At 44.2% G+C, this 17,956-nt stretch overlaps 1 protein-coding gene across 8 annotated transcripts in view; it reads right to left on the reverse strand.

The window, feature by feature from the left end:
* The window catches only part of STX8 (syntaxin 8), a 176,054-nt gene extending 158,471 nt beyond the window's left edge, over positions 1 to 17,583 (reverse strand). For 4 of the 8 annotated variants that reach the window (XM_030535066.1, XM_030535064.1, XM_030535068.1 and 1 more), the window contains exons 1-3: positions 17,468 to 17,581; positions 10,483 to 10,582; positions 2,942 to 3,036 (exon numbers count right to left, since the gene is read on the reverse strand). In XM_030535066.1, coding sequence (XP_030390926.1) covers positions 2,942 to 3,036; positions 10,483 to 10,582; positions 17,468 to 17,484 — 212 coding nt within the window. In that variant the 5' untranslated portion in view covers positions 17,485 to 17,581. Of the gene's footprint in view, positions 1 to 2,941; positions 3,037 to 10,482; positions 10,583 to 13,521; positions 13,544 to 17,467 lie in introns of those variants that run through there. The other 4 variants (XR_003996692.1, XR_003996693.1, XM_030535062.1 and 1 more) reach the window with 3 other exon arrangements.
* Between the last annotated feature and the right edge of the window lie 373 nt (positions 17,584 to 17,956).

Consider the following 17,956-nt stretch of genomic DNA (forward strand, 5'->3'; position numbering starts at 1 on the left):
AGAGGGGCATTGCTGGCATATATTACGTTGGTGGACGTGCAGGTGAATGAACCGGTGATGGTGTGGCTGATCTGGTTAGGTCCTGTGATGGTGTCGCTGGTGTAGATATGTGGGCAGAGTTGGCATCGAGGTTTGTTGCATGGATTGGTTCCTGTGCTAGAGTTACTATGGTGCGGTGTGCAGTTACTGGTGAGAATATGTTTCAGGTTAGCAGGTTGTATGTGGGCAAGGACTGGCCTGCCACCCAAGGCCTGTGAAAGTGTGGGGTCATTGTCCAGGATGGGTTGTAGATCCCTGATGATGCGTTGGAGGAGTTTTAGCTGGGGACTGTGTGTGATGGCCAGTGGAGTCCTGTTGGTTTCTTTCTTGGGTTTGTCTTGCAGTAGGAGGCTTCTGGGTACATGTCTGGCTCTGTTGATCCGTTTCCTTATTTCCTCATTCGGGTATTGTAGTTTTGAGAATGCTTGGTGGAGATTTTGTAGGTGTTGGTCTCTGTCCGAGAGGTTAAAGCAGATGCGGTTGTACCTCAGTGCTTGGCTGTAGACAATGGATCATGTGATGTGCCCGGGATGGAAGCTGGAGGCATGAAGGGAGGCATAGCGGTCGGTAGGTTTTCAGTATAGGGTGGTGGTAATGTGACCATCACTTATTTGCACCATGGTGTCTAGGAAGTGGACCTCCGGTGTAGATTGGTCCAGGCTGAGGTTGATGGTGGGGTGGAAGCTGTTGAAATCGTGGTGGAATTTTTCCAGAGTCTCCTTCCCATGTGTCCAGATGATTAAGATGTCATCAATGTAGCGTAGGTAGAGAAGGGGCGTGAGTGGACGAGAGCTGAGGAAGCATTGTTCCAGGTCGTCCATAAAAATATTGGCATATTGTGGGGCCATGCGGGTGCCCATAGCGGTGCCACTGATCTGGAGATATATATTGTCATCAAATTTGAAATAGTTGTGTGTGAGGATAAAGGCACAGAGCTCAGCAGCCAGTTGTGCTGTGGCATCATCAGGGATACTGTTCCTGACCGCTTGTATTCCATCTGTGTGTGGGATGTTTGTGTAAAGAGCCTCTAAATCCATGGTGGCTAGGATGGTGTTTTCTGGACTAATATCTCTCCCCCCTCAACTGAAGAGCAAGGAGAAGCCAATGACGTGTAAAGGTAACAAATATAAAACGTATTAACACAAAGCACAATCAACCTGTGAATCTCACTGACATTGCAGCAAAGAGCTTGGTAGGACTCCAAAATGTCCTAGACTTTTGTACGATGTTAAGAGAATGTTCCAGAAAGTTTAAAGGTACTTGTCAATTTTAAATCTTTCTTCTTCTGGGGTCGATACTTGTATCTCATCCTGCGACAGATGAGCACACTCGTTGTCTGTCTTATACTGTGATTGCAGTAGCTCTTTGGGGCAGCCACGGTCTTTGTGCTCTGTGTTCACACAGCACCTAGCACAATGGGATCCCAAGTCCCCAGCTAGAACTCCGAGGCACCACAACAATACAAATAATAATTTAAAAACTCGAAACCTTCCCTTGTAGGGCAGAGTGTCACCAGCTGGGATGCACTTATTCCCAGCAAGAGCTAGAAATAAAAATCCTAATTAAACAAAGGGGCCTAAATTTTCAAAAGTGACTAGTGATTCTGGGTGCCCACTCTGAGGCACCTTGAACAGGTCTGGTTTTCAGATTCTTGGCCCTGGTCTACACTAGGGGGTGGAGGGGAAATCGATCTAAATGCAGCTTCAGCAACGTGAATAACGTAGCTGAAGTCGACATGCTTAGATCGACTTACTGTGGTGCCTTCACCGCAGCGAGTCAACTCCTGCTGCTTCCCCGTCGACTCTACCTGCGCCTCTCACAGCGCTGGAGTACAGGAGTTGACGGCAGAGCGCACGGGGATTGATTTATTGCGTCTAGACTAGACTAGACGTGATAAATTGATCCCCGCTGGATCAATCACTGCCCGCTGACCTGGCGGGTAGTGTAGACATACCTTTGGTGTTCAGCACTTTCTGAACATGAGGCCACTGAAGATGTCTCAAACTGGGCACTGAAAATTGCTACTCATTTTTGAAAATTTAGGCCAGAATATATAATTGGTTGTAGCAGTTTAATGGAACTAAGCAAGTGACCCACTATATAAAGACAGAGCCAATTCATCCCTACTGTATCCCATTAAAGTGAGTGGAGTCACACTGGGATGAATTTGGCTAGATGTCTCTATTTTGGGTCACCTGTACTGGTACAGGAGATTTTCAGACCCATACGAATGCTACTGGACTGCTATCTACTTGCCCCTCTTACACATGGCTTTTCCAGCTGTGTGCAGGAGAGACTAGGTCAGGACAAACCCAGAGCACAGGTGAATGAGGAAGAAGTTACACATTCCTAGCATGTCTTCTAGGACTATCCAACTCTTGCATCCAGAAGGGCAGAGAAACATTTCCTGCACATTAACAGCGCTGTACTTGATCAGAATTCTGTTGAGCTCCCCTGGAGACAGCCATGCCCGCTGCACAGCAGTCTTACTTCCCACCATACCAGGGTGTGGGAGGAGCTCCAAATTTGGACACTGGTTTCATACATGGCTGTGGAATAGCACCATGAGGACAGGAACCTGCAACTTCTTTTTAAATTGAATTGCAAGGAGCGTAAGAAAATACACAGGCCAATTATGTCTCAAACAAAGAACATCAGAGCTGCCCGTGTTACAGTCTGTCACCCACTGGAGATGTTCCACCACAGTCACTACAACATTAAAAAATGAGTGCAAGGTCCCTGAAACAGAAATCAAAATTGCAGGCAACATTTTAGTAATTGGGGCCTCATGGAGTTGAGGGGAGGGAGGCGGCTAACTGCAGCTTCCTTCTCAAAAGAGCCTGTTTTTCCGCCCACTCCTACGACACCAGAAAGAACAGCGAAATACTGTTTATATGGATACATCTGACGTGTTGATATAGCTCGAAGCAGTAAGTCCTTCAGCTGGTCGATCTTTACCTTTAGATTCTGCAACAATGATCGGATTGTCACATTAAGCTGAAAGAAAAAAAGAGAAAAAGTTGTTGGTTTTTTTTAACCAGATTACAGCGTAGCCGTACAAACATCCACATTCAAATGATCCAATGCAGAACCTCACAAACCCCACTGTGCACCACACGGCAGGATTCCATCTGACATTGAGAAAAGCCTGCGCTTAGAACACAGAAGCTTAGCTGTACATAAGTGGTGCTGTTTGGGACTTTTTATAAAACAATTAGATGTTAACATTGGTTTTGAAAGATTTTTAAATGTACTCATGCTAATTATGAGATCTTTCTTTCAAATCCTCACAAATTAATTCCCCTATGTGCTGGAACATTTTGCCCATATTTTGCTGTTGTCCAGTTAATTTCCTGCTTCTTTATTCTACTTCTTAAGGGAAATATGGATGCTGCCTTTTTCTGTAGGCAAAGATCTCCTGGCTCCTGTGTTTTAGTGAAGGTTACTGTCAGAGGTTCAGAGATTCCTTCCACTCGTTCTCTTATAACTTCCAGACCTGTAATTTAATTTCTATTTAGTTTTACAACCAGACACTTGTTTACCCTCTTTGCTCATCCTTGACTCCCGGCCTCTCCGGACTATTGACTGCAATAATTTGTATTCTTGTTGCTTGCATGAGGTTCTTAGATTTATCTTTTTCTACTGTAAACACAGTAAAACAAATTATTCTCTTGCAGGCAAACTAATAACAGCACTGTAATATTTTGGCTACCTAGGCATTCTCTCACCTTGTTTACCTTTATTCTGTAGAAAAGTCTACAGTTTTCCTCTGCTTGCCCTGAATATTGTTCCCTTTGATTCTGCTAACTATAGGAAAAGTGCACATAATTGAAACAAAGTTGGTAACTGCCCAAGTTACAGGCTTGCATGCACTTGGAGGTGCCTCTTGTTTGCAAGGCAATGTCTGTACGATAGGTAATCACTCAAAGAGAAAGCAGAAATAAGGCTGGGATACATGCAATATGAAGTAAACGGAGGACGACAGGTTGCTTTTCCCCTCATGCCTACACTCAAATGGACACTTCCCTCTGAATTCCCCTTTCACAACAAACTAGGCCATATCAATTTCTCCAGTATTCGATAGCCCCAGAATGACAGTCTGCTGCCCTTGAGGAAGACAGAGGCATTTTATCAGGCAAAAGAGGAAGTTAAGTGTCCAACCTCCACCTCCCCATTACTGGTAATTCTTGTAATGTAGCGTACTTGATATCAGCAAGGAGGTGATTGGTGCAGTTTTCAGAAGTGCCTCACTGAAAATTTAACTCAGGAGCCTGAAGCCTCTATGAGACTTGTACCCCTACCAGGTATGGAGATGGTAGAGTAGGTCAGATGTTGAGGCAGCCATATCTGCTGTGAGCATGGGATTAGCCAGTTCAGAGATTTGCATAATAATTGTGCCACTGAAAAACAGCCAGGCATTCATTTAAGCAACATTTCGCCCACTTTTCAAAGCTGAGTGACCCCTCAGGACAATAAACACAATTGCAAGCCCCCACCATCCTGCCAGGTGTTGTGAAAGGCCTTCTCATTATCACGGATACATTTCCTGCACCTTCGTCTCTGGGAAACGCTGCATTAGCCTTATCCAGCCTAGCTAGCCAGAGTACAGGAACCAGGAAGAATTACATATCAGTATAATGCAAGGTAATTATTCAACACTATCCATCAAGAGGGATTTATCCCCAACCCCTGCTAAAAAGCCCCACAAGGTAAGATTCCATGTGGGCCTCACTTGGCTCCCACTGAAAGCAATGGACGTTTGATTGTTGACTTCAGCCTGACTAGAGTTAACCAATGCTTGAGCATTTGTGAAAGCCTCACCCTATAGCCTTTTTTAACCTTAGCTTTTATACTCCGTTTTTATTCAGTTATAAACACACCATTTTTGGTTTTTTAGTCACACTGGGGGAAAAACACCATAAAAACCAGGATCTTGTTGATAACTTCCCTACCAAGCAAATACCATACAAAGACATCTCTATTAAAACATTTACTAGGCACATCAAGTATGAGTGATCGGCCATGTGTTTCTCAATGTGAGTTCTTGTTATCATAACAAATATTTCATTGCTGGAAGTTTGTTTATAGTAGAATCAAACACTGCCAATACTAGTCTTTAACTGTTCTGAGAGCAAATCCCTTTTACTCCATTAACACACAAAACATGGAAAAATTTCTTCAGGAGAATAATTTTAACCAACTGTGTAATGTTTTCATAATACATAGGCTACAAAGCTTACAATACAAGATAGCCATTAGACAACACTGATGCAGCCCCCCTGCCTTTTTTTTTCTCTCTCTCTTTCTTTTAAGCCGGACATCACCGTGAATGAGATGATGCAAGTCAGAGAACTTTGGCCTGTATAAATACCGATGAACTAAACAAGTAAGTTTTTGCTTTGCCTGCATTTTGAGAGTGAATGTGGCTGCACAATTTAAATACTTCTGCAATTTGGGGAAAAGATCATTATAGCTAATTTATGTTTTGTAATTGCTTGGTTCTATTTGAGAGTCCTGCCAGACTATGTTCAGAACAGCTACAAGGGCAGGCAGCACTGTGAACTTTATACTCATGCCTCCCTCTCCATCCTGTCTTGGTCTCTAGCAAATAATATACCTCAGCCGGGACCTAGAGCAGTGGTTCTCGACCCACGGCCCAATGAGCACACAGCTGCAGCCCATCTGACATCCTCAGGGCCACACAGGCAGTAGATCTATTGTGTGGATGCAGCCCATATGAACACTGAGAGCTTCATATGCAGCCCACAACGGTCAGTAGGTTGAGACCCACTGACCTAGAGAACAACCACTAGGGGCAGAGGCCAAAATCAATCTCCCTACTTCATTTAGGCCAGGATTCAGGAAGATGCTTAAGCACATGAATAATCCTAAACATGAGAATAATCTTACTGACTTCAATGGGACAAAGCACATGCTTAGAATTAGGCACATGTTTAAGTACCTTCCCAAATTAAGAAACTGAGAATCTCTTTGCTGAGACTGACTACAAAAGGGACAGTTATTGGCTATTGTGATTCCAAATACTTGAATAAACTGGGGCCTAGTTATCAATTCAATCCAAGGCGTACATGTAGCTCTTCTGCTCTGTTTGCAGTTAGGACGTAACTTGATCTACCAAGGCTTAAACGTGATCAAAACAATACTGTCCACACTGGATTTAAAAACCATGCTACCTTGCAACATAGTTGTAACTAGCTGGGTTCTGGTAGTTTCCCTAAGGGGCAGAGACAGAAATTCTACAATCTTGTTTAAAACAATATTAAGATGGATCTAGGAAGAAATCTCTAGCACAATTCATTTAGCACTGTTGCTAGAAAAGACTAACTGTGCAAAACTATGGAAACTAAATGCACAAGGATGCGACAGAGCTAATGAACTTCTCTGCCCAATGTGAACAGGCTAATGACTAACAAAGGGGAGAGAGACAACACTAAATAGGATTCATTTCATTACAATTATTAATATTGAATTGTTTCTCAGTCAATGAGAGCACCAGGCTAAGGGGATAAATTAGTATCTAAAATGAGGTCTGTCCCTCATGAGTGACAGCTGAGATGGGGTTTTGACATGTCTTAGGAGTATATTTATTGTAACAATTCATTTAGAAAAAAGCTGCATAAAAACTCAGCAAGGTTGTTCTGACATTATCCTGTTAGTTGCTTGGGCTCAGGAACGTGTTACAGTCCGGACCCACTTTCAGGTAGAACTGGGATAAGATTGCCAAGAGTTTATGGAAATGAAGGTGAAGAACAGCGAAGTTGTGAAGACTGGGAAGTGGTGGAAGCCAAAGCACTGCAGGACAGATTGCAGGCGCAATGCTGCACTGGCCCCATGGGAATGCACCAGCAGTGACTGAATAGTTCTTCAGCAGCTTACACTAGAGAGCTTATAGCGGCGCAGCTGTACCAATTCAGAGAGAGCCTAAGCCAACGGGAGAGAGCTCTCCCGTCAACTTAGTTAATTCACCCCTAGCGAGCGGCAGAGAACGAGAGACGAGAGAGCTCTCCCGTGGACATAGCGCTGTCCACACCAGTGCTTAGGTCAGTGTAACTTACATCATTCAGTGCGGTGGCTTAGTCACACCCCAGAGCAACATAAATTATATTATTTAAGATGTAGTGTAGCTGCAGCCTAAGATTCTTTTTTGTTCTTATTTCAGGAGAGATTTTTGTTTGGGGGTTGTTGCTCCAAGTCCCCCATTCAGCCAGGAGACCATGTGACTGTTCTTTAGGAATGGGCGACAGGGGATGGATCACTTGATGATTACCTGTTCTGTTTGCTCCCTCTGGGGCGCCTCATATTGGCCACTGTCAGAAGACAGGATATTGGGCTAGATGGACCATTGGTCTGACCAGTATGGTCGTTCTTCTGCTTTCAAGTTATAAAAGAACATTGTAAAAAGCAGCTGTTTTGGTAAAAGTCTCTTATTTCTATAAAGCACTAACATTCCATTTCCAGGACACTCCAAGGGACAGTCTACTGTATTACTCCAAAGACAGATTATAAGGCTTTGGAAGCCCACTGCCATACAAATCACGTACAAAATTCACAATTAGACTATTGCTCTTCTACCACGTGCCTTTTTGCTTTAACTACTGATGCTCCATACCCCACTTCTAGCTCCTCTGAGTCTGAAGCCCACATGTTTAGTAAGGGAACATCAGAACAGAACTCAACTAATTTTGTTATTTTTCATTTTAAAAAACTAAAGCTAATCTAAATTCATTGTCTAATCGAAGTGACATACTGCAGGCTATATGCTCGGACAGATAACAGTAATTTTCATATAGCACATATTCAGGGTGTACAAACAACTGTTGCAATAGCCACAGTACACATCAGATTGCTCAGAACTTACAGTACAGTGTGCGGAGTGGATGACTCGGGATACTACTGATGGGATGCAAAGCCATTCATCTCTAGGGATACATCCATGCTACGGAGATGATACCAGCACAGCTCTGTAGCACAGACACAGCCTACACTGACAGGAGGAGTTTTTCCATCCATGTAGAACCACCACCTCCCAGAATAACATTTGCGTCTGTTAACATAGCTTTCTTCCATCAACGTAGCTACGTCAATGGTGAGGGCAGGTCTACACTTAAAACATTGCATCCGGGCAGCTGCACCAATATAACTGCACCGCTGTAGTGCTTAAGCAAAGACACTCCTGTCAGCGTGGTTAATCCACCTCCCCAAGAGGCAGTAGCTATGTCAAGAGACGCATTCCCGTCAACACAGCACTATATACATAGGGCGTTAGGTAAATTGTGGCAGTCTATACCAGCTTTTCTCAAATTGGGCTCTGCAGACTCCTGGGGGCTCCTGAGAGTATTCCTGGGGATCTGCAGGCCCCACTGATCAACTCCTCCCCCTCCCTCTATCTCCCAGAGCCTACTGAAGCCAAACTGGCAGATTTTAAGTGCTAAAAGTCCGGCGCCGCAGCAGGGCTAAGGCAGGCTCCCTACCTGCCCTGGCTCCGCGCTGGTACCCAGAAGCGGCTGGCACGTCCCTGTGGCCCTCCTAGGATGGGGGGGTGTCTGCGCACACTACCCCTACCCCGAGCGCCAACTCTGCAGCTCCCATTAGACAGGAAATGCAGTCAGTGGGAGCTGCCTTTGCTCCCCCTCCGCCCCGGCTAGGAGCCACTGCCAAAGGGATGTGCCAGTTGCTTTCGGGAGCCATCCAAGGTAAGCACTACCTGGCCGGAGCCTGCACCCCCCCACCCACTCCCGCACCCAAACTCCCTCCCAGAGCCCACACCCCGTGCCCCCTCCTGCCCGCCGCAGCCTGGTGAGAGTGAGTGAGGGTGGGGGAAGAGTGAGCAGGAGGTGGAAAGAGGTGGGGCAGGGATGAGGCCTTGGGGGAAGGGGTGGAGTGCAGACCTGGCCTGAGAGTTTTGTCAGCATAGCTAACTTGGTCGAGATGCAGTTTTTTCACACGTCTGATGGACGTGGCTAAGCCAATGTAACTTTTCAGTTTAAACCAAGCCTAGGTCAGTGGTCTGAATCTGGCCCAGTAAAATAGTGACCAGATGTTGTTGCTTTCTGATCATTATGAGAAGGACAAAAAAAAAAAAAAATGAGTTGATGAAGTCAGTTTCTGAACAAGCATCCTCAACAAATACACCAGGACAACTAACAACCCTGCTGACAGTCTTTGCAGAGGTGCCACAGTCAGGACAAGCATACAGGCTAATCTAGTCTCTCATGAGAAGAGGCAGCTCAAATCCCAGATAAGACATTTGCAGGCAGGTTTACACCACAGTTCTGGACCTGTTGTGGAGACAGGAGATAAACAGTCTCCAGAATAGCCAATTCAGTATTTTTGACCCATGCAAAATACACTATAAGGCCCAATTCTGTAAAAATTTATGCACATGCTCAATTTTACAGAGTCAAGGGGGAAGTCAAAGTACATAAAGCTAGGAATGTGCATATGTCTTTGAAGGATCAGGCCTATGATTTTAAGTTTAACTCCAAAGAGAGTAGCCTAAGATTTTCCTCCTGAATTAATGCAAAAGTGGAGAATCAAACAGTAACAAGTTAAGCACTGAAGTCTTCTTTTCATTTATGTCAAACATTTCAAACTTGGCTCTTCTGATATTTTTGGACTTGCACAGCTCAAAAATGACTGAATCTAGAAACGTCATATTTGGCTGTTTATAGCCCCAAATGAGTAAAAAACAACCCAAACCTGAAAATCTGCTCTATACTTCAAATTCAGGAAGCTGGAAAGTGCATTATTATGTATGCTATTCAGTATTTCTGGTACCCTTAACCAGAAGGGGTGGGGGTTTCTTAATGTGTAGTAGATCTCTCTTGACTGACAACCTAGAGCAGTTCAAAATATTGGATATGCACCACTAAGAACTTCTCAGTTCTTACTCTTGTAAAATAAATTAGGGGCATTAAATGCAAGAAAACTATGATTCACCAAAAGGCTGAAGTTTGAGAAGTCAAGCATAGAATTTCAGGACATTCAAAAAGTTAGTTTATTCAAAAGTTTTGTTCCTGTTTTCCTTATGTAAACCTTAGTAAACATACCGTATGTTAACAACATAGCATAAAAAAACCACACAGGGCATGAAATGTTGCATTCGATTAACAGATTTTAAAGTCAGAAGGTCTAGTCCAGTTAGGTCTAGTCCAGTTATAACACAGGCAAGAGACTTTCACCTAGTTATCCCAGTATTAAGTCAAATAATGTGAGTTTCATTAAAACATCTCTTTCAGAAAGATATTCAGTCTTGATTTGAAGACAACAAGAAATGGAGGATCCATCACAGAAACCTAAATTTGGAGTTTCCTGAATGTGTTTCTCAACTTTACCATTGTATTACAGTTTGTTATATTTAAATCAAAACTTAAATTAAAAGAGATGTTTACAAACGTCAGATCTTTCCTGAAGATATGGTACCTTCGTTGAATTTTCACCATTTCTTTGACATCGATTACGTTCCTGGATTTTTTCAGCAATCTCTTGTGCAATGTGACAGGTGGAATCGTACATCGACAACCTATAAACAGAAAGATTTCAGACAGTTAAGAAACTTCTCCCAGTCATCTCTGTGCCAAGGATCTTGGTTTTAGTCTCTCCTCTGTTAATCAAGTGTCTAGAGAGTCTGCCACAAGCCTGTCATAAACAGAGAGCTAAGGGTTAATGTCTCTTTCACCTATAAAAGGGTTAACAAACAGTGACCTGAAACACCTGACCAGAGGACCAATCAGGAAACAAGACTTTTTCAAATCTGGGTGGAGGGAAGTTTTGGGTGTGAGTCCTTTGTTCTTGGTCTGTTCTCTTTCTGGGCTCTGAGAGAGCCTGGAGATTCCTGTGGTCATTCTAATCTTCTGTTTCCAAGTTGTAAGTACAGGATAGTAAGACAATAGGTTTATATTGTGTTTTTTTTTTGTATTTACATGTGTGTAGTTGCTGGAATGTTTTAAATTGTATTCTTTTTGGATAAGGCTGTTTATTCATTTTTTTCTTTTAAGCAATTGACCCTGTATATTTTCACCTTGATACAGAGACCATTTTTATGTCTTTATCTTTCTTTTTATATAAAGCTTTCTTTTTAAGACCTGTTTGAGTTTTTTCACTGGTTAAGGCTAAGAAATGAAGTAAGGGGGGGAATCTTTGTGTTAGATTTACTAAGCCTGAATTTGCATAACCTCTGGGTGAGGGGAGAGAAATATTTGATTTCTCGGTGCGGTGTTTCAAGGACTTGAAGCAGGGAATCTCCTAGAGTACCCAGGGCGGGGAAATCTGGGAGGGGGTAAAGAGGAGGAAGGGAAGTGGGTTATTTCCCTTTGTGGTGAGACTCAGGGCATCTGAGTCTTGGGGTTCCCCAGGGAAGGTTTTGGGGAGACCAGAGTGAGCCAGACACTGGAATTTTTCTGGCTGGTGGCTGCGATATCAGATCCAAGCTGGTAATTAAGTTTGGAAGTTTCATGCTAGCTTCTCATGTTCTGAACTCTAAGGTTCAGATCTGAGTAGGAGAGTTATGACAAAGGCTCAGAGAGTTAGTTCATCAAATTACTAAAAGCAAACAACATATTGCAGTGACACCGAACACCCATCTCCCAAGGAATTTCTAATGCACCCATCACAGTGATTATATGAAAGCACTGAATCAGTGAATGTTAAAGTCCCAACAAGGGATTTAAATGAACAATGTCAGGATGCTGTGCTATACAGATTCAGTAATTTGAGGTTGGCTAATCACTGGGACATGAAAACTTTCTTCAACCAAGGGCCACAATGGGAGCTTGTGAGGAGAATAAGGCCTACACCTAATTTACATAAAACAAAGCAGACTGAAGCCTCTTTCATTCACATGGAAATTTTAGAGGGAGAGAATAAGTGCAAGCACTGGGTGAGCCATGGATCAAGAAGGTGCATCTTATACAGTGTCAATGTTTTCTAAGGATAAGTCTAACACTACAGACGCAGGCACTCACTCCCCCCCCCCCGTTGTTGGTGCTCCTCCCCTGTTATGCCCCGAGGCCCTCCCCCTGCTCCTCCCGCTCCCACAAGCCCAGACCCTCGTTCTGCCTCTTCCCACCCCTGCTCCGCTCCCTCCCCCACTCTGCCTCTTCCCAAGGCCCCTCCCGTGAGCCTACCGCTCACTCCTCTCTATCTCCCGCAAGCCGAACAGCTGATCAGCAGCCAGCTCTGGGGCCCGCAGAACAGCTGATCAGCGGCTAGCCCCAGGACTGGAATCACTGTGGCTGATGGGTGCTCAGGTGCCAAGCACCCCCCCTTTTTTTTTTTTCTCCATGGGTGCTTGAGCTCCAGAGCACCCACAGAGTCAGCGCCTATGGCTGGGAGTGTGTTTCCCATGACCAATAGACAGATCCATGCTAGCTCTGCTCCAGCTAGTGCACTAAAATTAGTACTGTGGCTGCAGCAGCTCAGGCTAGCCATTCAAGTACAATCACACTCAACCATCTGGGTACATATTTGAGTGGCTCGCCCTAGCTACTGCCTGTTCCGCCACAGCCACCTGGTTTTAGCACACTAGCACGTATTTGTCTACCCACACAGGGAAGCACAATCCCAGCTGCAGTGCTGACATACCCTTGGAGACTTCTTCTAAAAAGGTAAGGGGGGGCTCCCACTGTAGAACTTTGAGGACACCCTGGTTTCACTGAGTGCAGAAAGCCTTCACACTTTCTCCAATCATTAATGACACCCAGTGTTGATACAGAAGAAAGTCAATGATAGCCACCAGCTAGTTATTTTGTTTGATATTTGCAGTCCTGGTTTACATTGTTAAGGCACATAAACAGCCCAAAGATACAGTTATAGAAATATAATGCAAAGTAAATTATCCACCAACCAGTAGCCTTATGGTATGAGCCACCGATTCCTGCCATGACACAGTGCTAATAAGCTAAGTTAGTTATTACTGTGACTCACTCCAATTAATGTTAAATTAGAAAAGCTAAGAGGAAAACACAGCAATACACTGAGTCAGGGCTATTTAAAAAAAAAGAAAGAAGAAAGATTATGGATGGTCCCAGAGAGAAGCGGATCATTAAGAATTTTTACATATGTATCCTCATTCCTTCAAGCTAAGATGCATCTTAGGTGTGGCAATTATCACATAACGAAATGATGGGGGCTCCATGCCATAAATTGAAAAAGTAAAGAGGGAAGGCCCGGCCTCAAAAGGTTAATCATGCTGGAAAGTACCCAAAGCAACGCTGTGATTAGCTAATTTACTTCAAAAGTCTAATTCCTAATTTACGGCATTTCTTTCCTGTCTATCACTAATATTAAAACTTTGCACATGTATTGTACTTTTCATTCAAGGATCTCTGAGTACTATGAAAACATTCATCAATTTAGCTTCAAAACCTCCCCTGTTCCCACCTTGTCTTACTGTACATAAGGATGCAAATTATTGGGCTCAACACAGGGGTAAACTAAGTAAATTTTAATGGCCTACTATACCTCAAGTGGTGTGACTAGATGATCTAGTGGTCCCTTCTGCCCTGAATTCTATGAACCTGTGAAATAAAGCACCACAAGGTTGAAGGAATACGCCCAAAGTCACATGCTAAATCCATGGCAAAACTGAGAAGACTAGACTAACAGTCCTGTGCTGTAGCCTCAAGACCATCCTTCCACTCCACCAAATCTTTTTGCTGCTAGAAAACAGAAGTACCTTAAAATAAACTAAGCAAAATTCAGTCCTCCATCGCCCTTTGCAACCACACTGACTTCAGTAGGTTTTGTGGTACAATGAAGGTCAGAAATTGGCTTCAGTGAATAGGACGTTGGACTACCCTGAGCCCTGCCATTCACTTATTGTGTTCTACTGGCCAGCACACTTACACTCTGTGCCTCAGTTTCCTCATCAATAATCTGGGGATAGTGATGTTTTCTCACTTTTGTAATGTGTTTTGAGATCAATGGCTAAAAGTTGCTATAAGTGACAAGCATTATCATTCATTTTAAATGTAAAAGGAGGAAAGGGTGAGTCCATCACTCTCAATATCCTACTGCCTAAGAAATTGACACCCTCTACTGTGCAACTGCCTAGATTCCCCCGGAAACAAAGACAAACAGAATAAAATAAATATTTTGCCATAAAAATTCTATAGTGTAGAAGTTCACAGGCTTCTTTTTGTGCATACGGAGCTGTAAGATGAAGGAATTAGGAACATAAGAACGGCCGTACTGGGTCAGACCAAAGGTCCATCCAGCCCAGCATCTGTCCACCAACAGTGGCCAACGCCAAGTGCCACAGAGGGAGTGAAGCTAACAGGCAATGATCAAGTGATCTCTCTCCTGCCACTCATCTCCATCCTCTGATGAACAGAGGCTAGGGACACCATTCTTTACCCTTCCTGGCTAATAGCCATTTATAGACTGAGCCACCATGAATTTATCCAGTTCCCTTTTAAACATTGTTATAGTCCCAGCCTTCACAACCTCCTCAGGCAAGGAGTTCCACAAGTTGACTGTGCGCTGTGTGAAGAACTTCTTTTTATTTGTTTTAAACCTGCTACCTATTAATTTCATTTGGTGACCCCTAGTTCTTGTATTATGGGAATAAGTAACTTTTCCTTATCCACTTTCTCAACATCACTCATGATTTTATATACCTCTATCATATCCCCCCTTAGTCTCTTCTTTTCCAAGCTGAAAAGGCCTAGCCTCTTTAATCTTTCCTCGTATGGGACCCTCTCCAAACCCCTAATCATTTTAGTTGTCCTTTTCTGAACCTTTTCTAGTGCTAGAATATCTTTTTTGAGGTGAGGAGACCACATCTGTACACAGTATTCGAGATGTGAGCATACCATGGATTTATATAAGGGCAATAATATATTCTCACTCTTATTTTTATCCCCTTTGTAATGACTCCTAACATCTTGTTTGCTTTTTTGACCGCCTCTGCACACTGCATCGACATTCTCAGAGAACTATCCACGATGACGCCAAGATCTTTTTCCTGACTCGCTGTAGCTAAATTAGCCCCCATCATATTGTATGTATAGTTGGGGTTATTTTTTCCAATGTGCATTACTTTACATTTATCCACATTAAATTTCATTTGCCATTTCGTTGCCCAATCACCTAGTTTTGTGAGATCTTTTTGAAGTTCTTCACGATCTGCTTTGGTCTTAACTATCTTGAGTAGTTTAGTATCATGTGCAAACTTTGCTACCTCACTGTTTACCCCATCTCCAGATCATTTATGAATAAATTGAATAGGATTGGTCCTAGGACTGACCCTTGGAGAACACCACTAGTTACACCTCTCCATTCTGAGAATTTACCATTAATTCCTACCCTTTGTTCCCTGTCTTTTAGCCAGTTCTCAATCCATGAAAGGACCTTCCCATTCATCCCATGACAGCTTAATTTACGTAAGAGCCTTTGGTGAGGAACCTCGTCAAAGGCTTTCTGGAAATCCAAGTACACTATGTCCACTGGATCCCCCTTGTCCACATGCTTGTTGATCCCTTCAAAGAACTCTAATAGATTAGTAAGACATGATTTCCCTTTACAGAAACCATGTTGATTATTGCTCAACAGTTTATGTGTCTGACAATTTTATTCTTAACTATTGTTTCGACTAATTTGCCCGGTATCAATGTTAGACTTACTTCTCTACTCCTACTTGAGATTCCCTTGTTTATATATCCCAGGATTCCTTTAGCTCTGTTTGGCTACAGTGTCAAACTGGGAGCTCACGTTCAGCTGATTATCCATCACTATTCCCAAATCTTTTTCAGAGTCTCTGCTTCCCAGGACTGAGTCCCTATCCTCTAAGTATGGCTTGCATTCTTTGTGCCCAAGTGTATACATTTAGCTGTATTAAAGCGTATACTGTTTGCCTACACCCAGTTTACCAAGGGATGAGGTGGTCCTGAATCAGCGATCTGTCCTCTTCCTTATTTACCACTCATACAATTTCTGTGACATCTGCAAACTTTATAAGTGATGACTTTATGTTTCCTTCCAGATCATTGATTAAGATGTTAACTAGAGTAAGGCCAAGAACCGATCCCTGAGGGACCCCATTGAAAACACATCCACTTGCTGATTATTCCCCATTTACAGTTACATTTTGAGACCTATCAGATAGCCAGTTTTTAATCCATTCCTAGCCAAATACCTTACATAAGTCTATTACCTTTATCAATCAAACCTGTAACCTCATTCAAAAAGATATCAAGTTAGTTTGACAAGATCTATTTTCCACAAACCCATGTTGATTTGCAATAATTACAGTACCTGCCTTTAATTCTTCATTAACCAAGACAACCTAGATACACAGATTTTAACTAAACAGAGTTCCTAAAGAGAGCAACTTAAATAGAAATTGCATATACAGAGAGATCATTATCTGATAGTCTAATAAGAAAATAAGGCAAAGTGAAATGCTGTGGGCTTTACCTGTAATAAAGTAAAATAGGGTTAATAGTTACCCATCACACAGCAGTGAAGCAGGTATTTGTAACACACCCATCACCAAGGTATTGAGTGGTTTTATTATTTTGTAAAGATGTTTAAAGAGGAAACTGCTGTATAGGAATTATGAACTAATATTTGTACTTAATCTTCCAAAGTTCTCTTACATACATTTATAACAAACATTTTTATATCTGCTTTTAACCTTTCACCACCCACAGAAATATACACAATACCCATCCAACCAAGTTAACTGAACAATGCCAAGACCATATATTTGTTTCAGTATTTTACACTAAGCTTTTGCTTATGAACTGACGTGTCAGTTGGGATCCAAGTGTATTAAGTAAATGTCACAGTGGACCCAAATTATTGGGAGAGGTTCTTAGGAGGGTCAGCTAGCTTCAATTTTCCTTGAGCACATTGCGGGCCCGGTTTTCAGAAGAGTTCAGCCCCCATCCTACCTCCAGTAGGATGAGTTCTTTTAACACTCTGGCCCACAATGTGGCTAAGTGAAAAGGTATAATGTTGACTGTGGCCCTAATTCTTACTAGCCATACGCTTCCTGTGCACTAACCAAACAGCCCTGACTTGGATAGGCAGCTCTTTAGGCAGGAAGGGCCCATTTGTTCTGGGTTTGTACAGCACCTAGCGCAGGGGATCCTGCTCTGCAATGGGGCCCCCGCAATAATACCCTCCACACACTCTGTCCATAACGCCCTGAACATGCAGGCGGGGCAGCCTAGGTGCTAGATCCGGCCGGGTGGGGGCTGAAAAGCCGAGCAGGGTCAGTGTCACGGAGACGGACAGCCCCCCCAGGAAATCCGGTCCTGCCCCGCAGGCCCGTCGCGGGGGCGGCAGATGGGAGGCAGTCCCCCCGGGGTCTCTCCTCTGAGCTGGGGGCCTGGCCCCGCTTCGCGGCGGGGCTGAAGGAGTCGCACACGAGGTGCTGGCGCCGCCACCCCCGCCCGCTCACCAGGGGTCCGGAGCCATCGCTGCGCCCGGGCCCGGGCCCTCCCCCTCTGGCTGGCACCGGTCCGCGCTGCTGAGTTCGGAGCCAGGCTCCGGACACTTCCGGGCTGGGTCAGTTGACTACGGCGCGCGCAGAGGCTCAGAAAGGGAAGGGGAGGAGGGCGATCTACATCCGGGTCCTGCCCGAGAGGCGGGGTCATCAGGCAAGGGCTGCCCCTCAGGCTCCCTGTAGCGGGGAGGGGGGCGGGACGGGAGAGGCAGGTCACACACATTCCCGGAGGCTGCACTAGGCGAGGGCGCAAGTCACAACCCCCCCGCGGGGGCTGCACTGGGAGGGCAGAGCACACAACCCCCCGGTGGGGGGGCAGGTCACACAGTCAAGGGGCAGTGTCAGGTGCACAGCGGACATACCCGTGTCACAACCCCCCCCCCGCGGGGGCTGCACTGGGAGGGCAGATCACACAACCCCCCGGTGGGGGGGCAGGTCACACAG

The sequence above is a fragment of the Gopherus evgoodei genome, chromosome 15 (genome assembly GCF_007399415.2).
Source record: "Gopherus evgoodei ecotype Sinaloan lineage chromosome 15, rGopEvg1_v1.p, whole genome shotgun sequence".
NCBI classification, from domain to species: domain Eukaryota; kingdom Metazoa; phylum Chordata; order Testudines; family Testudinidae; genus Gopherus; species Gopherus evgoodei.